General features: G+C 39.7%; 1 protein-coding gene across 1 annotated transcript in view; it reads right to left on the bottom strand.

The window, feature by feature from the left end:
- Positions 1 to 19200, bottom strand: part of LOC137056313 (testican-2-like) — a 64182-nt gene that overhangs the window by 13733 nt on the left and 31249 nt on the right. Inside the window, exon 2 of the mRNA XM_067430357.1 lies at positions 7377 to 7422. Within this exon, the coding sequence (XP_067286458.1) occupies positions 7377 to 7422 (46 nt within the window). The remainder of the gene's footprint in view (positions 1 to 7376; positions 7423 to 19200) is intronic.

The following is a 19200-nucleotide window of genomic DNA, read 5'->3' on the forward strand; positions in this document are numbered from 1 at the left end:
GAGGCTCAATGAGATTCTGCTCCTTCTAGTGGCCAGTCGATGAACTGCAGTTTACTTTACTTCAGTATCGGCTTTAAGAGAGATCACGGGAGGAGCCGCTTGGTTGAAACTGCCGGTTATAGAAAGGGGAGGGGCCAATCACAACACTTCTCCAGCCGACCAATCAGAGCACATTGTGCTTTAAAGAAGGCGGGGCTTGATAGAGACAGGAACTAAACAGAGTTACTGACAGACTGGGAATAGAGGAGCCGCTACAATGGAGAATATGAGGAAATAATCAACATTCAAGCAGGAAAACCTGCTCTATTGTGCCGTATATCCGAGTGAAACGCTTCAGGAGAAAGAACAAATGTAGGGCAGGGTTTGATTTAGTCCGTGTGGAATTAATTGGATGTGGTTTGGTGGATCTCATGTGAGTTGCCCCGGTCGCTACTGTGTCCTTGTAAAATGTACAGGGATGTGATGCTGTAAATAAAGTAGACTTTATATATGGAAAATGAGCTGAATCTCTTTTTATCTCAGCACTGATTATGAATAATTCAAAACTAGACTTGAGGAGAGGGAAAAGAAACTTGGGGAAAAAGAAGGCTGGAAGCCGCATTTCACCGGAGAATGTACCATCTGTTTTCTGTGTGTGTCGGTAAACTGATAAACAAGAAACAAACAACTACAAGCCACCGACAGAACGACACACACCAAACATAAATCAGAAACAGAGAGACGGGATCATCCATCCCCAAGAGAAAACGCACGTCGCTTTGCTTTAACACAGAGAAAACATGTTTTCCGAGAAATATTAGGCAGGAGGAAAATATGGAGTACGCCGACTATGATGATTATTCCAGCCTGGTCTCATTGGAAAAACGTACCTGTGGCAACGCTTTTGCAAACCTCAAAATACGTACCAATAGGTGCATATCGCGACAGTTTCAAAGTGAAATGTCCACTGGGTGGCGCTAAACGCTTAGTTTTTTTCCGGAACAGATGTGCGTGAATCTGGTTACGTTGGTTTTTTAACGTACACCCACACTAAACCCTAAACCTACCCGAGTGTTAACAAGAGCAAATGTGACAAAAATAAGATTGTATCATGCCATTTGAGCTTGTGTTTTGAACTCGTCTTTGAGCTCTTTTATCATGACCTGTTTTTCACGGGATTCGTTCCCAAGCTTTCAGCATGGCAAGTTCAAATCTGTACCAGCTGAGCTATCGAGCTTAATAGGTCAGAAAATCCGAACATATGGAGCTGGTTAAGCCTAGTTCAGACTGCACGATTTTCAAACTCGTCGGGTCACTGCTCTATTCACACTGCATGACTATCTGGGGTGTCATTCAGTCACTGCTATGTTCACACTGCACGATGGTTTGACGACAGAGGAGTTCACACTGCATGACTGAACAAGAGGAAGAATCGCCGACAACTCTCTCTCTCTCCAGTGCGCAAACTACGTTTCCCAAACACACGTGCGATGTGACGAGTAAACAACGCGAGATCACACGTGCGTCAGACCGGAATTCTCGCGCGAGACTTGGAATTGTTATTAAAAATGATAAACTGCACAAAGTTTGCTTCAAATTGTATGTGCGCTGATTTGTGGAGAAAAAGAAAAAAGATTATGGCGGAAGAAATTGTTGGAGAGACAGAGGGAGCCAGGATTGTGTTCTGCAAAAACAGTTTGAGGTAAATAAATAATTTTGTAATGTGCTGCTGCTGTGGCTGGATGTGCAAATGTTTGGCCTTTGTTTCTGTTTGATAGAATTGTAAATATATCTATTAAAATACTGATATTCTGATCTATAACTCCTCCCAGAACCTCCTGCTGCCCTGTATCTCACTCTTTCATTGCCTGTCGGTCATCGCCGGTGTAATTTTCAGTCAGAACGCTGTTCACACAGCAGGAGTTTGAATCGCCGACAGCTCCAGATATTTAGCATGCCAAATATCTCACCGGCGTCGGCGACTCGTCTGCGATTCTCTCTGATCGCGTCTTTGATTATTCACACTGCGTGATTGTCACTCGCGTGCACGAGCACCGATTTGCCTGTGATCTCGGGCATTTGTCGGCGATTTCGCAAAACCTGTCGGCGACTCAAAATCGTTGCAAAAATCGGGCAGTGTGAACTAGGCTTTAAGTGACGCAAACTCCAAAATGTATTCGTTTACAAATCATGGACTATGGTAAAAAAAAAAAAAAGAAAACGATAAAAAATGCTTTTTTACTGCCTCTAGTGTTCATTTCACTTTGAAACGGTCACGATATGCACCTATTGGTACGTATTTTGTGGTTTGCAAAAACGTTGCCACAGCTACGTTTTGTAAATGAGACCAGGTTGGATTATTCAGAGATGAACAGACTGAGAATATGACGGGATGTTTTCCCGCTCAAATGGGACAAAAGATCAGGGGATTATCTTGGAAATGGTGCAAGTTATTTCATATTATTTCATATTATTCAATGGAATGTAAATACTATAATAAATGAATATGTAATACCACAGTATATACACATTTCCATCATTTATTTAGTTGTTTCTATGATTACTGGATACAATCAATGAAAACTCTTAAAGGTGTGTTTGCATGCGATTTGACTTTTGTAACTTTAGTTAGTGTGTAATGTCGCTGCTTGAGCAGAAACAGTCTCTGTTAAGTTCACTGCAAACGGAGATATTGTCTTTTAAAGTTACGGCAGTTTATTGCCTACAAAAATGGCCGGTTTGGACTACAACGAGCTTCTTCCTGGGTTGGTGACATCATAAACCCTCGCTAGTCTCCGCAGATGTGACTTCTGCCCATAATGGGAAGGGGCGTGGCCTTAACCTGTGCTTGGCACTTCAGCCAATCAAAATACAGGAAACTACATTTGGCCATCTGACCAATCTAAGACCATTGTGTTTATCAGAGGGAGGGGCTTCATAGAAGCAGGAAGCAGACGAGCCGTTCAAAGCACAGACAGCGGTGTGGAATAAAGGCAGAATAGAAGAAAAATACGGCATTTAAAAAAAGAAGTATTAATACATGTTATACTGCGCCCCATAAACACAACCAAGCCTAGAAAAAAACCACAGAACCACCGCTTTTAAGGGGTGATGAATTGAGAAGTCAGCTTTCCCTCGCCCACTCCCTGCTTCAGACAACAGTATAAAAAAATTGAAAAAGCCTTTCATGACATGTTTAACGGAGCGCACTTTTGCACACGTTCTGCCACGCCTTATGTTATAATCAGAGGATTTGCCAGCATGCAGAATTCAGCACTGAACAAAAAACATGTTTTGAGTGGTGAGAGGAAATGCGTCTGATTGGCCGGTGCATTCAAGATATCAACACACATGTCTGTGATTGGCTACAGTGCACAATGCAGCAAAAACATGATATAAACAGGAACTCTGCCTAATGAGTGTATTATCATATTGCTGCAGATTTTTTTCAGGATTGTTTTATAAATAAAATGTTCATCAACAACTTAAAATAGAAATCATATACAAGGGCTGCAGACTAAGATTAGACCCAACGCAATAGAGTGTGGCGTTGGTGGTAAGGTGTGTGTGTGGGCAAGTTTTTGTGACATATGAGGACACAAATGTGTATAATGCCATGGGTATGACACAGGTATTACAGGAGAGGGTGAAATATGAGGACATTACCCATGGCCCCACTTTACAAAAGGCTTATAAATCACACAGGAGGAGTTTTTATGAGAAAGTAAAAATGCAGAATGTTTCCTGTGATGGGTAGGTTTAGGGGCAGTGTGTGTGTGTGTGTGTGTGTGTGTGTGTGTGTGTGTGTGTGTGTGTGTGTGTGTGTGTGTGTGTGTGTGTACGTACGTGTGATGGGTAGGTTTAGGGGCAGTGTAAGGGGATAGAAAATATGGTTTGTACAGTATAAAAACCATTACGCCTATGAAATGTCGCCAAACAAAAGTGTGTGTGTGTGCGGGTTGCAGGAAAATAAAACGATTTGCGGGACTCCCGCAAAATAGAAATTTCTAAAAAAACAAGACATTCTCTCTCTCTCTCTCTCTCTCTCTCTCTCTCTCGTTATTATGGTCAAACCCCATGAGGCGAGTAATGCCAGTGATTTTTCAGGGCTCTGTGACCGCAGACTGGCCGAACCGTCTTTCACTCAGAGCGGCGCTGGAGGTGTTACCATAGAAACTATGATTTGAAGCACACTTACAAGCTTCATAAATGTACGCGGCTCTGTGTGAAAGCAGCCGGAGCCACAGAGAAAAAGGGTGTAAAGTGTCGAAGGTGTTTGATTTAACACAGGACAAGCTGCCTATCCATCCTAATCTCATCCTGATTCCCAAAGGCCTTTAAAGGGATAGTTCAGCCAATAATGAGCCTGTGGTGTTGATCTGCTGACCCCCAGGCCATCATAGGTGTGTTTGTTTCTTCAGGAGAACACAAATGAAGATTTTAACTCAGCCGTTGCTCGTAGAATGCATGTCAATGGGTAACAATTCTATGAGAGTAAAAAACACACAGACATACGAATCCATATTAAACCCTGAGGCTCGTGACGACACACTGATGTCTTAAGACACGAACCGATCGCTTTCTGACAGAAACACAACAGTATTTGTGTTATTTTTATATGACACGGATCGGTCGAATGAGGCATCTACATAATATATATCTCTATGATCGCCCCAGTTTGACCTCATCAGACGGCAGTAATAGCGGATGGGAACACTAGATGAGATTCGTCTGATATGAGGTAAAATAACACAAATACTGTTGTGTTTCTGTCAGAAAGCGATCGGTTCGTGTCTTAAGACATCAGTGTGTCGTCACGAGCCGCAGGGTTTAATATGGATTCGTATGTCTGTGTGTTTTTTACTCTCATAGAATTGTTACCCATTGACATGCATTCTACGAGCAACGGCTGAGTTAAAATCTTCATTTGTGTTCTCCTGAAGAAACACACACACCTATGATGGTAACGGAGAATCCACTGGAGGCGAGGTTGATGAATCCAAGTGCAGTTTTATTACAAACTTAACTCCAAACATAAACGTAAAACAAAGACTTGGCAAAAAAACATAAAACTTGGCTTGACTTGACATAACGTGACATAAACTAGACTATACAAAACACTCACCAACAGCAGGTTACACATACAATAACTGACAAAGACTACAGCAAACATGAGGGCTTAAATACACAAGGGCTAATGACAAAACGAGGGACACCTGTGAACAACGATTAACCAATAAACCAATGAAAACAGGACACAGGAACACGAGGCAGGAACACATGAGGGCATGGAATCACATGACAAAAGACCACATGACAAAACCAGGAAGTGCATGACAGTGAACATGAAAACCTAAAAACATGAAACCTACACCAAAACACCCTGTGACAATGATGGCCTGGGGGTCAGCAGATCAACACCACAGGCTCATTATTGGCTGAACTATCCCTTTAATGACAGCTATGGAAGATTAGACCATCATATCCCAATGCATGTTGACGGTTTATACTGTAAAAACCAAAAGGAGCGATTGAACTAAATTATGCAGAGCCGTGCCTGTAAAACCAAGATCCTCGTTTCCCCTTTTTTAATCTGCGCTCTCAAACAAAAGCCTTTTCTGATCCACTATCTGGTGTGTGTTGGGTCCCGCCGGCGCTGTAATTACTGCCACATCAGATGGCATTTCAGACAGGGATGTATAATTGTCTGCAGGTCGTTAAGTCAACATGACTAGATTAGAGTTAATGGCCAGCAGCGGAGACATCCTCCAATAGTGGAGCTTTTCACTATTTCAAGGAATGAAACATAATTCAAGAACACTGTGTGTGTGTGTGTGTGTGTGTGTGTGTGTGTGTGTGTGTGTGTGTGTGTGTGTGTGTGTGAGAGAGAATGGTCAGATATCCTCCACAATGCAAAAAATGCTTTTTCTTACTTAGTATTTTTGTCTTGTTTTAAGAATTTTTAGATGTTTGGCAAAAAAAATAAATGAATCAAAATAAAGAGAGTTTTTGCCTAAAATTTGCCAATGGGGTAAGAAAAATAATCTTAAAACAAGATTATTTTTCTCACCCCATTGGCAGATTATTTATCTTATTTTAAGCAAAAACTCTCTTCATTTGGAGTTATTTTCCCCAAAACAAGACAATTACTTTTGCTTGTCTAGTAAATGCTTCTTGTTTTAAGAATTTTTAGATGTTTGGACGAGAAACAAGACAAAAATACTGAGAAAGAAATGCATTTTTTGCAGTGTGTGTTATGTTCCTCCACATGTTCTCCTCAAGGGTGCGTACATTCGCCCCGTGCACTGCAAAAAATTATTTTCTTACTAAGGGTGTGTTCACACGTGTAGTTTGTTTGCCCTCTAACGTTAATGTTACTCATTTTGGATACACCGATCTTTCCGCGTCGTCCAATCAGCTGACTACCTGTCACATCTTGTGACATCACGTCCTGTTTTTGGTTCGTTCACATGTCTTTGGTCCGTGTTGCGTTCATATATCAATCAAACCGCACCAGAGTTCGTTTGGAGGTGGACCGAGACCCATCTTTTAGCGGTCTCGGTCCGCTTGTTTGGTGCGTACCAGGGTTCGGATGGCAGCGTTCACATGTGTTCAAATGAACCGCACTAACCGAGCAACCGCACCAGGGTTCGTTTTAATCCAACCAAACATGACAAGTGTGAACACACCCATAATGCTTTTCTTACTCAGTATTTTTGTCTTGTTTCTAGTCCAAACATCTAAAAATTCTTAAAACAAGAAGCATTTACTAGACAAGCAAAAGTAATTGTCTTGTTTTGGGGAAAATAACTCAAAATGAAGAGAGTTTTTGCTTAAAATAAGATAAATAATCTGCCAATGGGGTGAGAAAAATATTCTTATTTCAAAGAGAAAACAAGATTATTTTTCTCACCCCATTGGCAGATTATTTATCTTATTTTAAGCAAAAACTCTCTTCATTTTGATTTTATGCATTTATTATAATGCATTAATAATACCCTTATAACGGATTATAAATACAGACAATTTTCTTATTGTTTTTACTATAAAATACAGTAATACAAAGATTTTTTGGGATCCGAATCTCACTATTTACCACGACTTTTGCCTCAATATACTCCTAATTAGTTTAGGTACTGGGTAGGATTAAGGGATGTAGAATATGGTCATGCATTAATATGTGCTTCAATATAATAGTAATATGCATGATAATAAACAACTAGTTAATAGTGAGAATTGGAGCCTAGACTAAAGTGTGAACAGGCTTAGAGGCAGATGAAAATCTGTGTAACTAAAATGAATTTAGGCTTTGTTTTCTTTGAGCAAAATATAAATGTCTTATTTTTTCTTTGATTTTGTTTTGCAGTGTGAGTCGCCATAATAAAGTGGTTACTCACTTTCATCAGATCCCTGTGGGCTTTCCAGCGTACGGATGTAGTCATCCTGATGAGAAACACAAGAGAGAAATCATTATATATCACGCATTAAAAATCTGCTGTTTTTTTATGAATCGCAGATTTTTAATTTGTGGCGTCTGAAACCACGATTTATTGTGTTCATCAGACCCAGCTAACCAAAAAAAGTTCCTGTCAGGAAACTGGGAAATAACAGGCAGAGATGAGGATGAAACATGCTCTTCTTTCTCAGTATTTTTGTCTTGTTTCTAGTCAAAATATCTAAAAATTCTTACATTAAGAAACATTTACTAGACAAGCAAAAGTAATTTTCTTGTTTTGGGGAAAATAACTCCAAATGAAGAGAGTTTTTGCTTAAAATAAGATCAATAATCTGCCAATGGGGTGAGAAAAATAATCTTGTTTTCTGTTTGAATTAAGATTATTTTTCTCACCCCATTGGCAGATTATTGATCTTATTTTAAGCAGAAACTCTCTTCATTTAGAGTTATTTTTCCCCAAAACAAGACAATTACTTTTGCTTGTCTAGTAAATACTTCTTGTTTTATGAAATTTTAGATGTTTGGAGTAGAAACAAGACAAAAATACTAGGTGAGAAAAGCATTTTTTGCAGTGTGAATCAGGAACAAAATAACTAAAACACAGAGAACAGGGAATGGCACACACCTGCAAGACATCAAACAGCGACCGACAGAGAACCAGAGAAAACCCAATTTGCATACCATCCATACTAAATAGCATTCGAAAATAGAATTAAAACGTCCCAGATCGTAGTATGTTGAAAAGAGTATTACAAAGTATTATCCTAAAGGTCTTTGCACACTGAGGCCGATATTTTCGCATGTGTTTTTTTGTATTCGTTATCCGAAAAATTCGTCACGCACAGAGACCGTGCACACTGAGTCCGATGCGTATTAATCAGGGTATATACAGCAATCCTTAAGTTAAATTTACTACTTTTTAATACCTTTTTTACTACCTTCAGAATATTTTTTAAAACCATCAGGACACTGAATTGCAAGTGTTAATCAGCGACCTTTCTATTATTTACACAGATTTGGACATATATAACATACAAAAAAGAATAGATTTAGAATCGACAGCAGGAGGAAAACTGTTTTAAGTTATCATTCAGACACAGTAAAATACATCTCAACATTCACAAAGGATGTTAAGGAGAAGCATTACTGCACACACATCTGATTTACATTAATAATGGGTAATTCAGCAATTAAATTATTTAGTGTTTTTTTTCAACAACAAAACCTGAGCCAAATATTACTGTGATAAGTTGTTGAATTTAACAAAAAACAAAAAACTAGTGCTGTCAATCGATTAAAAACTTTAACTAGATTAATCACACATTTTTTCTGTGATTAATCGCAATAAAAAATAAATGTTTTTTGTATTTTTTAATACATTTTTTAATATAATAATTTCCCAGTTAATCAAATTAATGTAGAAACAACATAAAGACAGTATATTTTAAATACTTGTTTAAATGGCATCTGTTTATTAATGAAGGCCAATATTACTGATATTAATACAGCTACTGATTTTTTTTTAACATTCATTACATTTTTTTAACAGTTTTTAATTTAAGTAAACTTAAAACAATGCTAACAAACCCATAATATGTCTATTCCTGCCCTTCCTGTCTTATCAGTAAGAAAATATACAGAAATTTAATAAAGTTATCAAAGTTATATACAGTCTGCACTGCATAAACTATAAATTAAATAGTTAATCCTTATTAAAGCTACAAAAGTTATTTAGTCAAGAGCAGCGAGTCATTTTCTCTGTTCCCTGACAGGAAGCTTTATTGGCTGCTGTCCCTTTAAGAGCAGACAGACACGCGGATCTCACTGTTTATATACTGTCTATGGATCGCGCCTCATTCTCTCACAACTCTTTTTGTTCATTTTAGACTTTATAAAAATCATGTAAGATTGCTCTTATGAGGATAGTCGTTAAAGATGTGCCTTGAAGCAAGTCTAAAATAAACTGTAAGCCAGCCCCTTCTGTTGAGCGCGCAGTAGTCTGAGATGATGCCAAACGACCGCTGAATATGACGTCAGCATCAAACATACGCCGAGCCGGAGACGAACGATCGTTGATTATGTGCCCAGATATGCTAAAGCCCATATCTAAACGAACTAACGCAAACGCAGATAGAATTTCAATCAATCAGAATAGGACACCTGATAGTCTGAAAAAATAATACCTCTGAGACCACATTTAACACTTTTAATGGCCTTAAATTTGACCGTTTTGATTTATCAGTTTTTAATACTTTTTAAAACCCCGCGGACACCCTGATTAATGAATGCGTTACGGAAAAAAACGCAAAACAAGACAAAGTGACGTCTAGTGAGGATGATTTGTCTGTCCTGAGGAGATATTGGGTTCATCCATTCCTGCGATCGAGTAGATGTAACAGAGGCCAGCTAGTAGTAGTCGTTGTGCGAATAAACCTCACTCCTCGGACCTCAAGGGATGCTCTAGCGCAGGGGTCGCCAACTGGCGGACTCCGGTCCGGATCCGGACCGCGAGATGCATCCATCCGGACCGCGAAGCTGTTTGACACACTGAAATAACTAAATGCCAAATGCGATTTAAAATAAATAAATAAATAATCACATTTATATCAGGCAGCTCAGTAGAACCGTTTTTCCTATGTTGCCACGGTTGCGTTGACAGTTAAAGGGTTCGCACACCGGACTGAAGCTCATGGGCGCGTCTCAGGATCTCACAGCGGACGCACACATTACGCGCGAGCTCAGTTTTGTATCGACTCCTGACAGAAGAACTTCACGATGAGTGTATCTCTTGTAGCACAAGGTGAAATCAGTATGTACATGGACGATTTAAGGGAAATATAATATAAATGTAATACATCGTGCAGCTCTTCTGTCAGAAGTCGATTCAAAACTGAGCTTGCGCGTATGTGAGCGTCCGGTGTGAGATCCTGAGACGCGCCCATGAGCTTCAGTCCGGTGTGCGGCTACGTTACTATGCTCACTACATGTTTAGACGCGCATTGAAGAGACTGAAGAAAACGGCGCGCAAAACAGAGGCTGAATGAGAAATTGGCCCCTTAACCCTCATTCACTATTCCCTACGTTTGTCCACTATTACAGTTCACTTGAAGGAGTGAATGAAAACGAGTGCGTGAAGTCGGACAGCTGTTGTGTGTACATCGGCTGTACACCCGTTATTGCTGTGCAACATGTGAGTACACTCAAACATGTCCACTGTGGTTTCGGACGCCACTACGAATGGCTGTCCCCTCAAATAATGCCCTATTTAGGGTATAGGGGCGATTTCTGATTCAGCCATACACATTTTAAAGACCCCTTTATCCTCAGCAGTCTGAGGTAAGGGCGCAGAAAATAAATGAGCCAATTTCTCACATGCACTGAAGTTCAGACAATGTAGCTATATTCACTTTTTTATTATTATTATTTTTATTTTTTTTGGAACAAGGAATGTTTATGCTTCCATTCCATCTTTAAGTTCAACTCAGCTCAGCCTTTTGAGAGGTTATTTACGTTTTTTCTGGATTTAAAGGAACAGTTGAAATAAAGAGATAAAATATTTTGTGGACTTTTTCATTTTTCCAACACTGGTGGCACCTTATTTTTGCCTGTTTGTGTTTCTGGATGATATTGCAAATGATTTTTTACCAGTGCAATTTGAAGCACAGAGAGAGCAGTGCTGAAGATAGTCTCTTCCTAACTAAATGTAGGCTATACATGTGAATGAACATAAAATTATGTTATGAGATTTCTGTTTTGTTTTTTAACCAGGAGGGTTTGTGTTCATTGATTGTTACTGTTTATCTCAGTTCAGCAGAAAAAGCACTTTAGTTGCTAGTAATGTTGAAATTAATGTATTTTCAGTGCAGATTTAGAGATGAAGGCTTTTTTTCATTCATCATATTTTTGTCAGACATGGCTACTGGTTGAATTAGATATTTTGTACCAATGCAAACAGAATAACCTCAAAATTAAATACATTTTTTGAAGGATTACCTATGTTTGCTTTAAAAAAATGAAAAGACATACTTTATCTATATGAGAACATATTATATTTTGTTCAATAAAGACATTTTAATCTACACTAATTTCTTTAGTCTGGCAAAAAGACATCGATTCATGTTTTTAGGTAAATAACTGTCCGGACCTCGGCCGGTGAGAAGGTTTTTTTTCTGGACCCCAAGCTATTTTAGTTGAAGACCCCTGCTCTAGCGACTGACGCTAGAGGTTGCAGCCTTTAGCCTCCTTGTTAGAGCGTCTGACTCTCATGCCGGCAGACAAGTGAGTCCCGGTCCAAACAGTAGGGGTTACATAGAGAGAAGAGTTTCTATCAAGCGGGATTATCCAGACCGACCGATTCAAAGTTTAGTGTCCCGAACAGAGACTGGCAGTATGTCTATGGATCCGATCACACACACACACACACACACACACAGCTTTACAGAGACTTGATGTGCTATAATTATAGCTGCGATGTAATAATATTTGTAGTATTTTTGCTAGAATAATATGTATGGAGGCTCCGAGTTGTCAAAACGTCTCAAAATGTGTTTTTACAGATGCGAAAACGCAGAAAATCGAACCTGTTCCGAAATTTTTTTTTTGACGGACGAAAGTTTCGGAGGCAGTGTGCAAGCGTGATTGACGTAACGTGAGGTTAAATTTATTTTCTGATGTGCGCAAATTTCGCATGCGAATTACGGACTCAGAGTGCAAAGGCCTTTAGTTATGTGAATGGTAAGGAAAATGTTGCAGGGAATGGTACTTCTGAATCTTACTCAGCAACATTTAAAAATGATCGACGAACATTAAAGAATGTTTGCTGATAACTTTGGAACCTTATCAGAACGTCAGCCAAAGCTCTGAATGTTGAATGGCGGTGTCAGTAAAACAGACTCTGAAGAACAGGTGCTGTCGGGCCCCTGAGGGCCTCCCTCTGAAACACACACACACATAAACACACCAAACACAGATACCAACCTCCACTTCCTTCAGCGACGGGAGGCAGGTAGAGAGAGAGAGAGAGAGAGAGAGAGAGAGAGAGAGAGAGAGAGAGAGAGAGAGAGAGAGAGAGAGAGAGAGAGAGAGAGAGAGAGAGAGAGAGAGAGAGAGAGAGAGAGAGAGAGAGAGAGAGAGAAATGAGATGTAAATTTGGAAACACATGAAAGAGGACAGCTCTCAACTTAACATTTGCTTTAATTGTGTTCTATTAATATGATCTGGGAGAATATGAGCCGAGGGATTTCCTGCAGGACGCAGCGGGAATTACTGCTTCTCACAACAACAACAACAAAAAAAAAAAAAAAGATATTTAATTTTAAAATGAAATGAAATAATAAAATTGAATCAAAATTAACTAAATAAATAAATAAAATAAAATAAAATAAATAAATCATTAAAATAATTAAATTAAATTAAAAAGTTTATTAAATAAATGTAATAATAAATTAAATATATCATTCAAATAAAATATTTAATTTAAAATATTTTTATTTAAAATAATAAAATTAAATAAATGAAAAACATCATTAAAATAAAATGTATTAATATGTTAAATTAAATTAAAATTAAATAAAATATTGAAATAAAATATTACATTTAATTAAAAATTAAAATAATAAATAATATAAATCTCACACTGCTTCAAGGAATCACTCAATCAAATATTCAGTCATTATTTACTCTATTAATTTATCCTAATTAAGTTCTTTTCACACTGAAAAATACAAAAGGTGCGCAGCAGGGTTCGGATGGTAGCGTTCACATGTGTTCAAATGAACCGCGCTAACCGAGCAAATCTGTCCCAGCCACTGATACTTTATTACAAGACTTCATCACTGAACCTGGTGCGTTAATAATGTAAAATAAAAATAAATATAAAAGTTTATTTGAAAATAATATTTTGATGTTGTGTAAAATTTGCGTATAATACTATAGACACAGTCACTTGATCGATAGATTTATGTGTGAATTGTGATGGAATAATTTCTTTATAGTTGTATTGGAGGTTTACACACATTGTGCAGTTAATCTCCGTCCTGCATTAATGCGAGTGATGATGGATATTATGGGATGGCTTGATGCAGATCATATGATCTTGACTGTTAAGAAACTTTAATTAATATTCTCACATAACAAATTTGCTTCAAATTGAATTAAAAATGAAATTACAACATTAAAATAAAAACGTTAAGTGTGTACAAATATTATAAAGATGTGAATATAAATAATTAAGGATCATGTTCATCAAAACAGTGCATGTTTAATTGATATAACTTTTATGTTGGTTTGGTCGTTTGTCTGTTTCCTTATAAAGAAATTTGTGTTTTTTCTTCTTTTTTTCTTTGTCAAGTTTTTTTGCTAGGTGGCTTTTTTAATTATATGATGTTGTCATGACGCCAGCCAATCGCTGCTGATCGTGGTTTCGAGTATCGATCATCTGCCCTCCTCTGGGAACACAGGCATTTCCCCCTAATCTTATTAAATATAGGCTATGATTCAGGTTTAATTTTATATTGTTAAATTTGATAAATAAATGAAATGAAAATAAGACACTGAAGGGCTGTTACCAATCACATTAAATAATTTACACTGAAAAATAATAACTGCGTTAAATAATGTTTAGAGATTTGTAGTTTTGAATAGACAAAAAAGAAATGTTGGAAAGTATGTGTAAACATGAACCTAAACCTCCAGTAGGTGGCAGCAGACGGCCGTCTTAATGAGCGAGTCACTGAGTCGTTCATTCAAACGATTCATTTAAAGGGGGGGTGAAACACTCAGTTTCAGTCATTGTCATGTCAATCTTGAGTACCTATAGAGTAGCATTGCATCCTGCATATCTCCGAAAAGTCTTTATTTTTTTAATAATTATATAAGAAAGATGCGCTGTTCCGAGTCTTTCCGAAAAAAGCCGAGCGGGTGGGGGCGTGTCGTGTGAGCGGAGCTAAATAATGACGTGTGCGCGCCGCTGTTATTGTGTTGAGTGCGTCGTAAAGCTGTGTCATCCCTAACAGCGGGAAAAAAACTATTCAAAATAAAAATATGGCTTTTAATCAGATCCAGCCATACATCTATGATCCGGAATCAGACCCAGAGGCTGCAGTTGAACAGGAGCAGCAGCAAAAACGACTAGAGCAGGACGTCTCTATGTGGTACAAGTTATACACTAACTATATAATATGCTTAGCGGCTTGTGTTATTTACATATTTATACTTGAATTATATCGTCGTATTTTTGTCTTTGAAGGTGTACATGTGAGAAGTGCAGTTGTGCACGTGTGTGTGTGTGTGTTTACGCGTGGTTTGTGTAGACAGTAAGCGGACTAAAAAAAAACACAGACATTTGAAGCAGTCTCACTCACCCTTCTAACGTTGGGACTGCTCCATCCTTCAGCATTAGGCGATTGGGAAAATCTGGCGTCGAGCTGGGCCTTGTTTATGAAACAGTCGGCACCGAAATGCAGCGAACAGATATAAACATTCGCGCAACTCAGTTGCTGATCCGGAAAAGCAAATTACATCCACTGTTGCCTTAACGCGGGGTTTTGGGGAATCTGTGCAGGACTGTCTTGGTCTGGCAACCAAAAACGCACTTTTTTGGTGACATTGTTGTGTGCTATGTGTAATTGTCACCTGTCCAGCATCCTACGAGCCAGCGCTTTGATGGGCATAGCCTGTTACTTTCGCTCTCTCCCTCTCTCTCTCTCCCTCGCTCTCTCTCACGTGCTTCCGGTAGAATTGTCCCGTAAGGCCCATACAAGGAAATTCCGCCCCCATTAACGTCAAAGGGGACGCATGATCTCAAAAAACTTGCCGAAACTTATGACTAACCGGAAGTAGTATTTTTGACAAAGAAATACTCCATCAAACGTCCACCTTAACTTTTGAAACTTTGTCCATGTTTAGGATGGGATTCCAAGTCTTTAACAGTGTAAAAAGATCAGTATGCATGAAACAGCATTTCACCCCCCCTTTAAACACTGAATCATTCAGTTGCTTTGTGATGCGTTACGATTCTGCAAATGAACGATTTTCGCTGCTAAAATAGAACAAAAGCACTAAATATTCCATCTAAAATGTAAGTGACGTTAAGTGAATGTTAATGTAAGTGAATGTTAATTTATTGTTTATGAAGCTGTCATATGAAATCAGTGTCATTTTCAGTCGTTAAGGTATTTAGGAAACGGCTTAAACGCTCTAGTGTTGTAATTTCTCCTCACACGAGCGTCAACAGCGCCATCTTATTATCGTCAGTTCATTATATATTATCATCCACTATTGATCGCCACTTACACTAAACTAATGCACAAACATTCTTGCATTTTGGTGATTCGCTAGTTATTTTTTGTTTTAATGAGGCTCTTGTCCGTCGGTCAGGTACAATTCTCTTTCACTTGTCCCTTTAAAAAATCCACTTGTCCCGGACAAGCGTTAATGTCGAGCCCTGAGTTTGATTGGGTTACTTGATTGAATCATGTTATCTCAAAATAAAAACATCAAGTTATGTCAAAGAGTCACGGTTTTAAGTCAGTTTAACATGAATCAATTACATTTGAACCAGACACCTCATATAATGGTGTTAAATCAAGATGAACTGCTTGAATAAAGTGAACAGCATCATGAGTTCATTTTTTGAGTGCGTTTCCTTATAAAGGTCCAGAAATTTGTGTTTTTTCTTTTTTTTTTTTTTTTTTTGCCAGGTGGCTTTTTAAATTATATGATGTTGTCATGACGCCAGCCAATCGCTGCTGATCGTGGTTTTGAGTATCGATCATCTGCCCTCTTCAGGGAGCACAGACACGAGCAGTGATCTCAGATAATTAATCCAGATATATTAATCCAATCCGCAAATGCGTTTGAAGAACCAAATTAGCCAGAGATCGGTGATCAGGATTAGAAGATAACTAATCATCTGTCAAATCATCTCGGATGTATTAAGCGAAGTACGAAGAACAGGCCTTAGGAACATGCATGAGAGTAAATAAATGATGTTTCTTAAAAAACTAAGTTCGGGAGAAGCACGTGCAAATGATCTACCTAATCATGATGTCATTCCAACCAGCTGTCAACAATCAGTAATCATCATGTCTACCAATCAGCTCAAGTAGAGGATCACATAAATAGCCAGTCAACTCACCAATGTTCCTTGACAAAGTTTGCAGCATTCTGGCAGGTCACTTTTTCTACCCACGCTGTCAACATGGCTCCACACGCTGCTTGAAGCTATGCTACAATGCTAAAAAACTTTCCTTACAAATTCCTAAGCTACCTAAAGCCCCTTTTGGCCGATTTTCATCAGCATTCTTTCAAACCAATGGCTCCTCAACATCACGGTAAAAGAATTCCTGTTTTTTCCAAAGTGTAATGTGGTCTTTGCCACAATTCAATCAATGAGGAGTCAATTGTTTGAGCAGCGCTCAGACACTGTAAAGAGTGCACACTGCACAGACTTGCAGCAGGACAGCTACAACAGCTCCTGTCCCAAGAAATAGAAATGTATCTTAAATAACATAGTTCCGGCACGCATCAAGCTTTGTTGTGATCTTGCTGCCTCTATGTACAACAGACAGAAACTTGTCACACACAAAGTGCAATTGCTGTGGTGATAAACAATAAATTTACTCGCTCGCAAAGCGAATGAATGTATCGTGAGGCTAAGTAACTTAAATGTTGACAATACAGCATAATGATTATTTAAGCCATCTTATATTTTGGAGACAGAAACATACATCACATCTTCCTAATTGTGATTAAACTTTTGAATGTGGCGCCGTGTTGCGTTCAGAATATTACAGTTTCAGAGCATTTACAATCAATGTATGGCGCCAAGTTCTTATGAACCAGGACTGTTTTCTTTATTGTGATTATATTGTAATGTTGTATGCTAAATTTAATAAGAGTTGGACCCAAATGGGTCTCTTTCAAAATAAGAGTCCCATTATGGTTTTACAAACATGCTTTTCCATTTTGTTCCATCTAACTTTTTCTCCACCACAGAAGCAGTGATGTTCCATCTTCTCCCATAGGAGCTCAGTTTCTCTGGCTAATTTCTCCTCTGCCATAACAGTGCTATTCTCTCTGCTCCCACAGGAGCTCAGTTTTCTGGCTAATCTTTTTCTCCTCCGCGCCACAGCAGCGCTGTTATCTCTGCTCCCGCAGGAGCTCAGTTTCTCCGGCTATTTTTCTCCTGTGCCACAGCAGTGCTGTTCTTTCTGCTCCCACAGGAGCCCAGTTTCTCTGGCTAATTTCGCCAGTATCCATAACAGTGTGTTTCCTTTTGCTCCCACAGGAGCTCAGTTTCTCTGGCTAATTCCTCCAGTGTCCATAACAGTGTGCTTCCTTCTGCTCCCACAGGAGCTCAGTTTTTCGGGCTAATCTCTTCCCCACTGCTGTAGCAGTGCTGTTCCCTCTGCTCCCACAGGAGCTCAGTTTATCTGGCTAACCGTTTTTCCACTACTCCCACAGGAGCTCAGTTTTTCTGGCTAACCGTTTCTCCACTGCTGCAAGCAGTGCAGTTCCCTCTGCTCCCACAGGAGCTCGGTTTCTCTGGCTAACCGTTTCTCCACTGCCAAAACAGTGTTGTTCTTTATGCTTCCGCAGGAGCTGAAGAAAATTGGTCCTACCCATTGCAATGTTTGAGAATGAAATTTATCCATTTGACGAAGATCCTCTACAGCATTCCACAGCTGCAAGGAGCACCACAACCCAACAAGACACCGTGACTGAATCTCCAGCAACACAGCGTGGCCGTCGGCCCAGCCGAGCCACATCCCGTACACCGAGACGCAGAGGCTTGCCATCGCCTCCACCTTCAAGACATCCACCATCTCCAGCTTCCTCCTACTCCTCAGTACAACCTACGATTCCAGCAATAGAGAAATGGACCGTACTAGGGTTAAGACAAGTGCTAATCAGTGTCGAGGATAATTTTTCCAGAAGAATTAATAAAGCCAAATTATACAACCTGTACGTTCAAGCAGCTTCTCCATCTCCAAAATCCACTCCACCTTCCAAAACTATAAACAGATCAAGGAAACATAAGGATCCGAACTCACGCTCTCAAAAGACCCCTTCTCCCACAGAATTGGTTCTTCCTCGAGCACCAGGCCACTGCAGCAGGCCCTCAGCTAGCCCGGGCCGCGCCCCAGTTCCAGCCACCGCTGCCATCGTCGCCGCCACCCAGCCCAACTCATCTCTCTGCTCCGCCGAGCCAGAGACCGTGGGTGTTTTCCAGCATTGCGCCCCAGGTTACAATACCAGTTTCCCCTGCCCCAGGCAATCCTTTAAGCGTAAGTACGCTTCCGCCAGCAGCTCAAGCTTTGTATCACAGCCTTTTCCTGTCACTTTTTCTAACCCCTTCCCTTGGCCTGCAGCCCCACCATCAAACTCTAGCGCGAGGCTGCCTCCGCTAGCGGTGCAGGCCCAGCAGCTTTTTGTCCTCCTTAGCTTTCCTCTTTCCCCTTTTTCCCATTCCTTCTTTGTCGGGGACCGACTGAAACGAGAGGTTGCCTCCGCAAGCGGTTTTCGGCCCCTGGTTTTCTATCCGCCTAACTCTTTTTCCCAAACTAGTGCTCCATTCACCCTGTTTTCTGCAACACAGATGCCCTTCCCGCCGAATTCTACAGCCTTGGAACTGCCCCCTGTCGCCAGCAACATTAGAGCACAGATCCTCACAGAAATTCAGGCTGTTGGCGCCAGAGGCGGACCCATTCCCATTCCCAACCCCAGTACCAAAGTATTGAGAGCTAATATTCCCATAAACCACC

This window comes from Pseudorasbora parva, chromosome 21, assembly GCF_024679245.1.
Source record: "Pseudorasbora parva isolate DD20220531a chromosome 21, ASM2467924v1, whole genome shotgun sequence".
NCBI classification, from domain to species: domain Eukaryota; kingdom Metazoa; phylum Chordata; class Actinopteri; order Cypriniformes; family Gobionidae; genus Pseudorasbora; species Pseudorasbora parva.